The 14,920-nt window shown below is 50.3% G+C and overlaps 1 protein-coding gene across 2 annotated transcripts in view; it reads right to left on the bottom strand.

Moving 5' to 3' along the window:
* STEEP1 (STING1 ER exit protein 1) overlaps positions 1-9,155 on the bottom strand; it is a 260,016-nt gene extending 250,861 nt beyond the window's left edge. The window contains exon 1 of one of the 2 annotated variants that reach the window (XM_063935619.1): positions 8,818-9,155. In XM_063935619.1, the coding sequence (XP_063791689.1) occupies positions 8,818-8,941 (124 nt within the window). In that variant the 5' untranslated portion in view covers positions 8,942-9,155. Of the gene's footprint in view, positions 1-8,331; positions 8,447-8,817 lie in introns of those variants that run through there. The other variant, XM_063935620.1, reaches the window with a different exon arrangement.
* Between the last annotated feature and the right edge of the window lie 5,765 nt (positions 9,156-14,920).

The raw sequence follows: 14,920 nt of genomic DNA, 5'->3' as shown, positions 1-14,920 counted from the left end.
GCAGCCAGGAAGAGGGTGACAAGTGTGGATCAAGCCCCGGAGCGCCAAGCTGCGGCTTCCCGTGGCTTAGCGATAACGGCTCAGTCCTCTCAGCGTGTTAACAACTCCCGGGCACCACCAGCATCTTCCCGCCCAGCAGCAGCTGCCGCCTGACACACTTCTGACCAATAACGTCAGAGAGCAATTCCAACGGAGCGCGTCCCCGGGGACCCGCCCATTCTTAAAAAGGGAGTCCCTAGTCCTCATTTTGGGGTAAAAAACGCGCTACAGCGATCACTGTGTATATATATATATATATATATATATATATACACACACACACACACACACACACATATACTGTACTTTGTGATATATTGAATACATATCCTTTTAATAACAAATATATTCATCAATGACCTTTGGAACTCAAATGTGCGGGTGTATTGTTTTCTCTTATGGGTTGCATATTTGTTAGAAAGCAAATGGACTTTTACAGTTGGTTGATATGAAATGCCAACACAACCTTCGGATGAAACTGCTGGTGTGTCCGAAGTTCAGCTCTATCTTCATGGAAGATCAAGTATGGGCATTTAAATGACAAAGCTCCCAACTCCGACACACGTCTAGCAGAAGCTAAGGCCAACAAAGTGACAGCCTTCCACGTGAGAAACTTGACCTCAACCTCCTGTAGAGGACTCAAATCAGTCCGACTGGAGGAACTGCAACACCATGTTAAGATCCCAGGGCGCCGTAGGCGGTACAAAGGGAGGTTGGATGTGCAGAACTCCCTTCAAAAAAGTCTGAACCTCAGGGAGGGCAGCCAACTGTTTCTGGAAGAAAATGTATAGGGCCGAAATTTGGACCTTTACGGATTCTAACCTCAGGCCCACATCCACACCTGCTTGCAGGAAGAGGAAAAAAGTCCCAGTTGAAACTCCACCGTAGGAAACTTCTTGGACTCACACCAAGATACATATTTTTTCCAAATACGATGGTAATGTTTAGACGTTACTCCTTTCCTAGCCTGTATCAGGGTAGGAATAACCTTGTTCGGAATGCCCTTCCGAGCTAGTATCTGCCGTGGTAAGTCTTGATAGGTGAACGGCCCCTGCTGCAGCAGGTCCTCCCGAAGAGGACTCGGCTCTTCTAGCAGTAGATCCAGAAGATCCGCGTACCAAGACCTTCTTGGCCAGTCTGGAGCAATGAAGATCGCTTGAATCCTTGTTCTCCTTACGAGCTTTAGCACTCTTGGAATGAGTGGGAGTGGTGGAAACACGTACACCGACTGGAATACCCATGGAGTCACTAGGGCGGCCACTGCTTGCGGGTCCCTCGACCTGGAAAAATATCGCCGAAGCTTCGTGTTGAGACGAGAGGCCATCATGTCTATTTGGGGTACACCCCAAAGATCTGTTACCTCCTTGAACACCTCCGTATGGAGACCCCACTCCCCTGGATGGAAATCGTATCTGCTGAGGAAGCCCGCTTCCCAGTTGTCTACTCCCGGAATGAAGATTGCTGACAGCGCCAACGCGTGTTTTTCTGCCCAGAGGATGATTCTTGTTACCTCTGACATTGTAGCTCTGCTCTTCGTTCCGCCCTGTCGGTTTATGTAAGCCAATGTTCTCACATTGTCCGACTGCCCTTAAACGGCCCGATTTCTCAGAAGATGGGCCGCTTGAAGAAGACCGTTGTAGACGGCTCCTGGATCCAGAATGTTTATCGGTAGGCCAGCTTCAAGACTTGACCACCTTCCTTGGAAGATTTCCCCTTGAGTGACTGCGCCCCAGCATCGGAGACTTGCATCCGTGGTTAGAAGGATCCAGTCCTGAATCCCGAACCTGCGGCCCTCCAGAAGGTGAGGCAGTTGCAGCCACCAGAGGAGTGAAATCCTGGCCTTTGGTGACAGACGTATTCTCTGGTGCATGCGTAGATGGGATCCAGACCACTTGTCCAGGAGATCCAGTTGAAAGGACCGAGCGTCAAACCTCCCGTACTGCAGGGCCTCGTAAGAGGTCACCATCTTTCCCAGAAGGCGAATGCAGTGAAGAACCGACACCCGGGTTGGCTTCAGGAAATCCCGGACCATTGTTTGTCCGCTTTTTCCTCTGGAAGAAACACCCTCTGCACTTCCGTGTCGAGGATCAATCCTAGAAAGGACAACCTCCTGGTTGGTTCCAAATGTGATTTTGGAAGATTCAGGATCCAGCCATGTTCCCTGAGAAGCTGGGTCGTGAGAGCTATGGACCATAACAGCTTCTCCATGGACGATGATTTTATCAGCAGATCATCCAGATATGGAATTATGTTCACCCCTTGTCTGCGGAGGAGAATCATCATTTCCGCCATCACCTTGATGAATACCCTCGGTGCTGTGGAGAGGCCGAATGGCAGGGCCTGGAACTGAAAATGACAGTCCAACAGTGCGAATCGAAGATAAGCTTGATGCAGCAGCCAAATCGGAATGTGGAGGTACGCAGCCTTGATATCCAGAGATACCAGGAATTCCCCCTCCTCCAGACCTGATATCACTTCCCTTAGAGACTCCATTTTGAACTTGAACTCCCTCAGAAAGGGGTTTAGTGATTTTAAGTTCATAATGGGCCTGACCGAACCATCCGGTTTCAGTACCACGAAAGGTTCGAATAGTAACCTTTGTTTTGCATATGAGGTGGTACTGGCACAATGACCTCCACCAACTTCTGGACGGCTTCTTGCAGGACAGTCCTGTCCGCCAGCAGAGCTGGCAAGCCTGATTTGAAAAAATCGGTGAGGAGGTAGATTTTGAAATTCAAGCCTGTACCCCTGAGACACAATATCTTGCACCCAGGGGTCCAGACACCCAGAGGTGACTGAAATGCCCGAGTCTCGCTCCCACCGGCCCCACCTCCGGGGCGTGCAGTCCACCGTCATGCGGAGGACCTTGGTGTACCTGAAGACGGTTTATGTTCCTGGGAACCTGCAGCCGCAGGTTTCTTGGACTTGGGCCGACCTCCCCGAAAGAAGGTTTTGGACGGCTTGGCCTTTCTGGGCTTGGTAGCCCGAAAGGGCTGTGATGTAGCTGAAGAAAAGGGTTTCCTCGGAGCAGGTGTAGCTGAGGGAAGAAAAGGTGACTTACCAGTCGTAGCCGTGGAGATCCACGCATCTAACACTTCCCCAAAGAGAGCCTGACCTGTGTAGGGTATGAATTACGTGTCGGCAGACCACTGGCGCAACCACAGTTCTCGACGAGCTGATACAGACATGGAAGAAATTCCCGCAGTCATGGAACCCAGGTCTTTCATGGTTTCTACGAGAAATCCTGCATGTTACGTAAAAACAATTCAACATCACATTTCACCATAGTATCCAAGTCTTCAAGTAACGTGCCTGACCACTTACTATAGCTTTGGCAATCCAAGCACTGGCAATAATGGGACGTAGTATTTCCCCAGAAGCAGTGTACATAGATTTGAACGTATTATCAATTTTACGATCAGCCGGCTCTTTCAAGGTGGTAGATACTGGTACAGATAAAACCACTTTTTTGAGAGTCTGGATACTGACGCGTCAACAATAGGCGGGTTTTTTGCCCTTTTAGGTATCTGGAATTTTTTATCCGGGTTTTCCTAAGCCTTTTCAAAAATAGCATTTAATTCCTTTGATGCAGGGAAGGTTAGCGAGGCTTTCTTATTTTCAGTGAAGTAAGCCTCCTCAACCTGCTCGGGTGTTGTATCAGCAATATTCAACACATCTCTAATAGCCTCTATCATCAACTGCACCCCTTTAGCAAGAGATGCTGCCCCCCGCAACACATCTCCGTCACCGTCTGCAGAGTCAGAATCGGTATCCGTATCATCCTGCATGATCTGTGCAAGAGCACGTTTATGGGAATATACAGTGGGGAGCCCTGAGGTACCAGAACTGGGCCGAACTGCCATAGAGTTCTGTAAAGCCTGAGTTGCAGATTCATTTTGTGCAACCCTATTTGAAATCTGAGAAATCATATATTTGATAGAGGATAACCACTCAGGCTCACTTGCTGGTATCTGTGCTAAAGCAGTGCAATCCTGATTACATGGAATGGGATCATCCTGAGAGGACATATCCTCTGCAGCATATGACACAGAGTCCCTGGTCATTGCTTAATGGAAACCACAGACACTCCACACACAGGGGTGGACAGAGAGTTTCACCCCCAAGAATGGCAAGAGAGACACAGAGATTGGAGCCAACCCACACACTGCGCTTTTAATGTAACGAGAGACCCCTATTAGCGCTGACTGTGAACCTTATTAGGTTACACAGTCCTAATGCAGCCTTCCCCCACTTCTACAACCCCCTGGTACCGTGAGAGATAGCTGGAGTTGCTGTGGAGGGACTTGCTCTTCCTGGACAGCGCTATGCAGGCAGGAAAATGGCGCTGAATGCTGCTGGGTCCGCTCTGAGAAGCTCCGCCCCCCAAAATGGCGCTGTCTTCCCGCTCTTCACAAGGATTACACTGGCCTGAGGTAAAATGCTGGCTGAGATCCACGGACCCCGACAGGCTTGCTGACCAGTGCAGGGTTCAGGCGCTGGCTCAGGGCGCCCCTCACAGCGCCGCACTAAGTACCGCAGAGCCTCCGGAGCGCAGTTATTACTGCGATCCTAAGCTGTTGCCGCCATCTTCACACCAGCCCCCTTCCCGCTTGCTAGGGGGGTTGGGGACTCACTCGCCACTGATCTTCAGCTCTGTAAGTGGGTGGAGGCATGCTGCTGGGGTGAGCGATCCCCTGTGGCGGGGAACGATTAATCCCCTCAGGAGCTCAGTGTCCTGTCAGCGGAGATAGTGGCTCAGACCCCGCAGGGCAGAGACTACTCCCACCCCCTAAGTCCCACGAAGCAGGGAGGCTGTTGCCAGCAGCCTCCCTGTAAAACAATAAACTCTAAAAAAAAAAAAAAAAAAAAACCTTTATTAAAGAAGCTCTGTAGAGCTCCCCTAGCTGTGACCGGCTCCTCCGGGCACATTTTCTAAACTGAGTCTGATAGGAGGGGCATAAAGGGAGGAGCCAGCCCACTCTCTCAAACTCTTTAAGTGCCAATGGCTCCTGGTGGACCCATCTATACCCCCATGGTACTAATGTGCACCCCAGCATCCTCTAGGACGTAAGAGAAATTTTAATTTTTGCTGTTCCCGATGTCACCCTAGACTCTCTCCTCTCTTTGTCTCCTCACATTCAGTCACTTGTGCACTTGTCATTTCCATCCCAGCTCCTTTCCCAGCCACTAGAACCCTTATTTCTCTCCTTGGATCTCTTCAGTCTATCCTTAATTCTGCTGCAGGCCTAGGGAGGCCAATCCCGGGCCTTTTTTTCAATCCCGGGTATTGAATACTGATCAATCCCGGGATTCCTGGGATACCCGGGATTGGGTTGAAGATTTTAAAATTGCAACCCTCCGTCCCGTCCCCGTCCCCCCCTTCACGGACCCACCCAGCCCACAGAAATACTCACCATCCTCAGAGTGCAGGCTGGTTCACTTGCTGCAGGCTGTGAGCGGCAAGGTATGGTCAGGACAGCGTGGGCGGCTGGTATCAGACTGCACAGCGTAACCTCTGACTTCACATCACGCTGCGCAGAGTGCACAGCCAGGGGCAGGGCGTGCTGGGAGAAGGGAGCTGGGCAGCGTCTGAGCCTTCTGAGGACACTTAACGCTGCCTGGCAATGAAAGAACAAGGGGGCTTTCTAATCCCAAAATCCCCAGGATTGGAAGCTGCAGTGGCGGCCGATTTTAGGCCTAAATTCCGGGATTGGCCACTCTATGCAGGCCTCATTTTCCTCTTGCGGCACTCCATCTCTGCCAATTTTTCCACTGGCTCTCTGTACCTCTCACTCATCTTAAAAGCTCTCAACCACTCCATACCCCCTATACATCTCCTACCTCATTTCAACACATGCCCTGCTGCCTGTCTTCCTTCCTGATTAACATCTCCCACAGCCAACTCCAAGACATTTCTCCTGTTCTGCTCCCATCCTCAGCATTGCTCTCCAACTTTCCATCAGACATTTATGTAGCCTTCCTGCATTTAAATGTGCCTTCACCACTTTATCTATAACCAAGCCTACCATACCACCTCCCACCTCTGGGCCTGTACAATACCAAACTCTACTCCCTACATCTCCTCTGTGTCCACCAAGAGCACCTCTAGAAGATAAGATCAGGGTTCTCTCTCCATCTGTGTCACTACCTAATTATGTGATCAGCGGATTTTAATTATCTATATTAATAAAGTTATGTAACTTAAGCTGGGTACACAATGGACGATATATCATCAGTTTCATCGAATAGACAATATATTGCAAGCGGATCGGCGGATGTGTACACCCGATATGTCTGTGAATGACGTTATTCACAGACATATTGCGTCAGCTCTGCAGCACAGCTGAAGCCCGATACATCACAGCATATAGCTTTGTGTACAGGCGGCCCACCAACCACTCATACACTGGCTGCAGGGACCAACGTCTCAGCTGGGAGGGAAAATTCAAATGCCTGATCAGCTGTGATGTCAGGACAGACATATCGAGCAGCCAATTGGTAAGTGTGTATAGCTTACCTAATCAGCCGCTCACTCAGCGCAACAGCAAGTCAGGGGACATATGCTCCAATGTGTACCCAGCTTAACTGCCTGAAAAGCCTTGTCCGTCTTAATGCTGCTAGGTTACTCACTGTAAAGTGCTCCAGAACCCTTGTAGTGTCTTATAGATAAAAATATATATGTTGTGAATTATGTTGCAGCTTGGAAGATTTGATTTAACCAAATTATTTCCAAAGAGCATATATAAAGGAAGTTCTCCAGCGCAACTATCTTCACCAGTGAATGCAGTTTGTACAGCAGCTGTGCAATAACATGCAAATGTCGCAGGTGTCTTGTGTAAATAGATGCCTCCTGCTGACTTGTGTGATCCACTGCTGTATCCAAAGACACCGCATTAGATCACTCTGCACGATCATCTGCCATATGAGTAAAGCCCCGTTCACTGGGCGACAACACAGGGCGACATGAACGATAACTATCTTTTTTGCAAGATCTATCGTTCATATCGTCCAGTGAGTATGGGTGAACGATGAGGGCACATGCGGGTCATTCTCGTTCATCCATGAACTACCGAATATGCAGCTCAACTTCCTTTAACTATATTGTTGAGCTGCATGGTTGGGGAATGTGGGTGATGACGTCACTAAACAATAACATTCATCGCTATCGTTCAGTGTGTATGCACTGGTGGTCTCCCTAATTAACAATCAGCGATATATCACTGATTGCTAACTAGGGGAGGTTGCCCAGTGTGTTCCCTGGCTTATCCCTCAGGTAATGCAGGATGACCAAAGAATACACGCTGCTTAGCCTGGAAATATGCATCGGAAAACGCAAACTCTGGCCTTAACACCCACTTCCTGCCCGTAAACATGTCAATCATGGTGTGGATAATAGGACACTACGTGCGGTGATGCAGGAGCCTTTCTACACAGTACGGGTGCTGCGCATGTGCAGCACTACAAATATCTCAGCTGTATGCAAATAAACAACTCAAACCATTTGAATCGTGTGCCCCATCGAATGGCGTGCAAGCTCATTGCATCTGTTCACAACACAAAGTACTGCCAGGGACATCCTGGAGGCAGCCCAGCATATCTCGCGGGGGGAAGGGGATTCAATTGCTTTTGGTCACATCGAAAGCTGGACATACACTAAACAATTATCTGCCAGATCTGGCTGGTTCAAATTAAAACCTGGTAATGGATGAGAACAAATGACAATTAACCATTTGTTCCCAAACTATGGAAAATGGACAAAACCGGTTGTTTAGACAAATTGGTTAAATCTCTGATTAAACCAATTTGTATGAACAACACTTTGTTTTCCAGTGTTTGGGAGCAAATGGTCGATTGTCATTTGCTTTCATCCATTACCAGATTTTCATTCCAACCAGCCAGATCTAGCAGATAATCTGACAGAAAATTGTAAAAAGTGTGTGCCCAGCTTTAGTAATTGCCCCCAACTGGTGATGCTCAATTGTTCTGTGAGTGCTGCAGTCACCCATTGCTTATAGCACCCAACCTGCACTAGGCAAAGACGTGTAAAGCAGCAAACCCCCGCGCACAGTATGTATGCCACAGAAGGCAGAAAGTTTGGGGACCCGCAGTACTTGCTCCCAAGAACAATTGAATTCCCATCTGGAAGTGCAGGACAGACTCACCCCCAAAGTCATGAAAACAGGGCCAGTACCCTTTTTGGGAGGAATTTAGACATCAAAATGCTGGGAGGTACTGTATACATTAATAACATTTCTGCCAGTAGCTATAACATCAGGGTTGGGTCTATTTTACCTTCGTGATCAGGACCTGAATTTCCAAATAGTTTGTGACATGGACCCAGGAGCTTATGGGAAAGGTCCTCTCCACAAAGTGAAACTAGATGCTACCATAACAAATCAGGATTGATGCTAGATTCAAGTGGCCTAAGGGACCTTTTACGTCAGGGGGAGGAGCCACAACACAAGGGGGAGGAGCTAGGCCAGCGGGATAGTTCCTCTACTATCCACGCCACCAACTATTACCTTTAGGGTACTTTACGAGGAACCCTGTTCTGCCGTAGCTCCTCCCCTAGTGAAGCCAGAAGGTCCCTTCTCCCACTCTGATTTAGAACCAACCATAACATCAGTGTCATGTCACATACCGGCTGCATACACGTCACATTACTCCCTCGTGGGCTATCCCAAGCAATAGTAGCCACAGAGACAGGAGATACACCGGGTGTCACAGGACACCCTGTGAGTCCTAACAGCACTTTACAGCAGGCAGGGCTGCACTCACCTAGCACCAGCACCATCTGCCCGCACAGGCAGTAATACACGTGTAGCGGCTTCTCCCCGTCATCGTATTCCTCTCTGTCACGGGTGTCGGAGCACACCACTGACCGGGACACCACTTTAGGCATGGCGGCGGCTGCTTCCTAACCGTGAAACCCAGTGATGACCTCAGAGTCATGTGACACGGCTCATCAGAGTGACATCTCTACGCAATGATTACGTGCTCGCCATCAGAATGTGTTGTAGAACTTCTTCAAGGAGATAGATCAGATGTTCGGCGCTGGGAGGCCGTTGTTGAATCACCGAGTTTCTGTTGTTTCACGTATTGTGTACGCATGCGTCCAGCCTGAACGTTGCTGCATACGGTCATCATGTCGTATGTGAATCTCTGTAGTTATCTGCCATACCCTCCGCTTTAGCAGATCAGAACCTCCAACACGACCCCTTCCTTCGCCAGGTACAAAATGCTCTGGTCCTGGACCTCTCAATTTATGTCTGTCGTCACCTCTGTAGAAACACAATTCACATCATCATTCTAACTAGTAACAAGTTTAGAACAGGTGACGGCATTCAAGTTACAGTAAGTGGGAAGTCCAGGTGCAGAGCAGTTTGATCCTGGTTGGAGGGTCTTATCTGCTAAGGCTTGGATCACACATAGCGTTTTCGCTGGACTGCATATGGTCTTCTGTCTGGCCGTCTACACATATGCGACGGTCCCGCACCCGCCAGATCCAACCACACAGTGCCAGATTAAGGACCACATGGGCCTGGAGCTGAAATTTCTGAAGGGCCTACTGTGTACCGTAGCAGAGGGTTGACCAGCAACAGTGTGGTTGTGACTAGGGGTAGAGCCCCTTATACACAATACGCCATGTAGAGCCCCTTTTATTAACGTTATGTCAGGTACAACCCCTTTCTTTTATTCACGTTATGCTAGGTGGAGCCCCTTTTATACACGTGTCGCCAGGTAGAGCCTGTTATACAAACTGCACCAGGTAGCGCCTTATACACATAGCAACAGGTAGCCCATTATACAAATTGCGCTAGCTAGCCGTCACTCACCATTCGGCGCCTGTGGTCACCCGGCTCTATGTTCTTGTCATACTCCCGCGGTGGGGTGCAGGCAGCGTGAAGTGGCCAGGATGGGGGGCGGCCGGCCGGAGCAGGAAGCGGTGAGGGGCACTGTGGTGCAGGCAGCAGACGGGTGCTGATGGCACTGGCAGGGGCCTCAGGCCACATTGACCCGGGTGCCCGTCTTGCTAGCCCGCACCTAAAACCGCCACTGGCAGGATCCCCTGAGCTGGATGAGCAGCGACCCTCCCAACACTCCAACGCTGCCCCTCCCAGTGCACATAGTGCAGCCGAATGCACATGTACTGAGCGTCCATAGACGTGCAGATCACGTCTATGGACGTCAATGTGAGCAACCCAGAGTCGCTGCATGCAACCAACCCCACCAACATGTCCATATCACCACACACACAGTCTGTCCCCCCCCCCCACTCCCTACACACACACAATCTGTTTACCCAGTCCCTACACACACACACAAAGCCTGTTCCCCAGTCTCTATACACACACACACACACACACAGCCTGTTCCCCAGTCCCTACACACACACACACACACACACACAAAGCCTGTTCACCAGTCCCTACACACACACACACAAGCTCTCTCTCCTCCCTCCTCCCCCCCCCCCTCCACACAGCATTTCCCCTCCAGTGTCACCATACACACACACACTCAGCCACCCTGTTCACCCCATTCCCTACACACACCTCCTGCCTGGAAGGGCCAACACATATACCCTGCCTGTTCCCCACAGCCCTCTCACTTTCCCCCGTTTTCCCCAGTCACTGAGCTATGCCGACAGAGCAGGAGCAGACAGACCAACCAGGAAAGGTTGGGGGCGTGGCCTAATCACGGACCCGTGACCACGCCCTCTTGGGGGATGGAGGGGGGGAACCCCTACCATTTAGCAAGCACCACTAGCCGGGACGACAGAGGGGTCACAGGACTGGACCAGCGGCTAAGTCACTGTCACCTTGCGACCTGGCAGGCAAGTACACCGCTGGCTGCTGCTGTTGTACCCAGTGGAGGGGAGGGAGGCGCGGCGCCTGTGTGAGATCATGGCGCAGGGGAGAAGCAGAGAAATCTTTCGGCGCAGGGAGGACTTCTGAGGCTGTCTAGTGCTGCTGATGTGCTGTAATAGGAAAAACATTTTTTCCTGTTACCAACAGCAGGAGATCCTGTGGGCCTATTTTGATGGGGGGGCCTGGAGCTGCAGCTCCATCCGCCCCATTGTTAATCCGGCCCTGCAACCACAGAATGCTGCAGTCAAGCAGGATGACCAGACTTCAAGTAGAACACATACATTTGAATATACGTGTTCTACTTGAAAGCCGTCGTGGCACTGGCCGAGTTCTGTTCTACAGCATCCAGCGAAAAGGCTATGTGTGAATCCAAAAAGACTCCTTACTGTTGAACGGGTACTGCGAAATGGGTCCGGCAAAAACACTATGGGGGTAATTCCAAGTTGATCGCAGCAGGATTTTTGATAGCAATTGGGCAAAACCATGTGCACTGCAGGGGAGGCAGATATAACATGTGCAGAGAGAGTTAGATTTGGGTGGGGTGTGTTCAATCTGCAATCTAATTTGCAGTGTAAACATAAAGCAGCCAGTATTTACCCTGCACAGAAATAAAATAACCCACCCAAATCTAACTCTTTCTGCACATGTTATATCTGCCTCCCCTGCAGTGCACATGGTTTTGCCCAATTGCTATCAAAAATCCTGCTGCGATCAACTTGGAATTACCCCCTATGTGTGGCCCAAGCCTTAAGTCTGTTACTTTTCCACAGTGCATGTGCAGTGGGGATGGTATCGGGAACCGGGCACTTGGGATGCCGGTAGTCAGAATACCGACAGCAGCATCCTGATGCTCAAGATGCCGGCACCTAAGTGGTGAGTATACTAACCCTCCCTTCCCGCAACCTGACCCCAACACTTCTTACCTGAAGCCTGACCTTAACCTTCACCCCCACCCCCACAGCCTAACCTTTCCCAGTGGTGCCTTAACCCCCACTCCCTACAGCGTAACCCTCCACTGAAGTGCCTTACCATAACCCTCCCCACTGCCTAACCCTCCCATCCTGCAACCTAAACCTAATCAGCCCCCTCACCCCCGCAGCTTACCAGTGCGGAGGATCTGCAGATGTTTGTTCTGGATAACGGCATTGGCATGTAGATCCATGTTGGGATCCCGTGCAGTGGGAGCTGCTTGCCAGAAAGGCGCATACCTGCCAATTGTCATAATTTAGCATGGCAACTTAAGTCCCCTTTCTCTGACGTCCTAGTGGATGCTGGGAACTCCGTAAGGACCATGGGGAATAGACGGGCTCCGCAGGAGACTGGGCACTCTAAGAAAGAATTAGATCTACTGGTGTGCACTGGCTCCTCCCTCTATGCGCCTCCTCCAGACCTCAGTTAGAATCTGTGCCCGGCTCGAGCTGGTTGCACACTAGGGGCTCTCCTGAGCTCTTAGTAAAGAAAGTATTTGTTAGGTTTTTTATTTTCAGTGAGATCTGCTGGCAACAGACTCACTGCTACGAGGGACTTAGGGGAGAGAAGCGAACCTACCTGCTTGCAGCTAGCTTGGGCTTCTAGGCTACTGGACACCATTAGCTCCAGAGGGATCGAACACAGGCCCAGCCTCGGTCGTCCGGAGCCGCGCCGCCGTCCCCCTTGAAGACGGAAGATTCCGAGGAGAAAATCGGCGGCTGAAGACTCCGGTCTTCATTAAGGTAGCGCACAGCACTGCAGCTGTGCGCCATTGCTCCCCATGCACACCACATACTCCGGTCACTGATGGGTGCAGGGCGCTGGGGGGGGGGCGCCCTGGGCTGCAATTAGAGTACCTTAAAAATGGCAAAAATCACATAATATAGTCTAATAAACTATATATGTGTAAAAATCCCCTGCCATAATATTAATAAAAGAGCGGGAGAAGTCCGCCGTGAAAGGGGCGGGGCTATCTCCCTCAGCACACTGGCGCCATTTTCTCTTCACAGTTCCGCTGGAAGACAGCTCCCCAGGCTCTCCCCTGCAGTTTCCAGGCTCAATAGGGTAAAAAAGAGAGGGGGGGCACTAAATTTAGGCGCAATACTGTGTATTATAGCTGCTATAGGGAAAATCACTTTGTGTAGTGTAAATCCCTGTGTTATATAGCGCTGTGGTGTGTGCTGGCATACTCTCTCTCTGTCTCCCCAAAGGACTTGGTGGGGTCCTGTCCTCAGTCAGAGCATTCCCTGTGTGTGTGCGGTGTTTCGGTATGGCTGTGTCGACATGTTTGATGAGGAGGCTTATGTGGAGGCGGAGCAGGTGCCGATAAATGTGATGTCACCCCCTGCGGAGTCGACACCAGAGTGGATGGATATGTGGAAGGTATTAACCGACAGTGTCAACTCCTTACATAAAAGGTTTGATGACATAACAGCTGTGGGACAACCGGCTCAGCCAGTGCCTGCCCAGGCGTCTCAAAGGCCATCAGGGGCTCAAAAACGCCCGCTACCTCAGATGGCAGACACAGATGTCGACACGGAGTCTGACTCCAGTGTCGACGTCGACGAGACTAATGTACATTCCACTAAGGCTATCCGTTGCATGATTACGGCAATGAAAAATGTGTTGCACATTTCTGACATTAACCCAGGTACCACTAAAAAGGGTATTATGTTTGGGGAGAAAAAGCAACCAGTGGTTTTTCCCCCTTCAGATGAGTTAAATGAAGTGTGTGAAGAAACGTGGGCTTCCCCCGATAAAAAATGAGTGTTTTCTAAAAAGTTACTAATGGCGTACCCTTTCCCGCCAGAGGACAGGGTACGTTGGGGGACATCCCCGAGGGTGGATAAAGCGCTCACACGCTTATCAAAAAAGGTGGCACTACCGTCTCAGGATACAGCCGCCTTAAAGGAGCCTGCGGATAGAAAGCAGGAGGCTATCCTAAAGTCTGTATATACACACTCAGGTACTATACTGAGACCTGCTATTGCTTCAGCATGGATGTGCAGTGCTGCAGCAGCGTGGTCTGATTCCCTGTCTGATAATATTGATTCCCTTGACAGGGACACTATATTGCTAACCATAGAGCATATTAAAGACGTAGTCTTATACATGAGAGATGCACAGAGGGATATTTGCCGGCTGGCATCTAGAATAAATGCAATGTCCATTTCTGCCAGGAGAGTATTATGGACTCGGCAGTGGACATGTGATGCGGATTCTAAAAGGCACATGGAAGTTTTGCCTTACAAGGGTGAGGAATTGTTTGGGGATGGTCTCTCGGACCTCGTTTCCACAGCGACAGCTGGGAAGTCGACATTTTTACCCCAGGTTCCCTCACAGCCAAAGAAAGCACCGTATTATCAGGTACAGTCCTTGCGGCCCCCAGAAAGGCAAGCGGGTTAAAGGCGCGTCCTTTCTGCCCAGAGGCAGGGGTAGAGGGAAAAAGCTGCACCATACAGCCAGTTCCCAAGACCAGAAATCCTCCCCTGCTTCCACTAAATCCACCGCATGACGCTGGGGCTCCACTGGTGGAGCCAGGTGCGGTGGGGGCCCGTCTCCGGAACTTCAGCGACCGGTGGGTTCGCTCACAGGTGGATCCCTGGGTTCTACAAGTGGTATCTCGGGGATACAAGCTGGAATTCGAGACGTCTCCCCCTCGCCGTTACCTCAAATCAGCCTTGCCAGCTACTCCCCCGGACAGGGAGGTGGTGCTGGCGGCAATTCACAAGCTGTTCCTCCAGCAGGTGATAATAAAAGTTCCCCTCCTTCAACAGGGACGGGGTTACTATTCCACAATGTTTGTGGTACCGAAACCAGACGGTTCGGTAAGACCCATTCTAAATTTGAAATCCTTGAACACTTATATAAGAAGGTTCAAGTTCAAAATGGAATCGCTCAGGGCGGTTATTGCAAGCCTGGAAGAAGGGGATTACATGGTATCACTGGACATCAAGGATGCGTACCTGCATGTCCCCATTTACCCACCTCACCAGGTGTACCTCCGGTTTGTGGTACAAGATTGCCATTACCAATTTTTA

The sequence above is a fragment of the Pseudophryne corroboree genome, chromosome 8 (assembly GCF_028390025.1).
Source record: "Pseudophryne corroboree isolate aPseCor3 chromosome 8, aPseCor3.hap2, whole genome shotgun sequence".
NCBI lineage: Eukaryota > Metazoa > Chordata > Amphibia > Anura > Myobatrachidae > Pseudophryne > Pseudophryne corroboree.
Note: the sequence above shows the minus strand (reverse complement) of the source record. Positions and strands in the feature narration are given on the sequence as shown.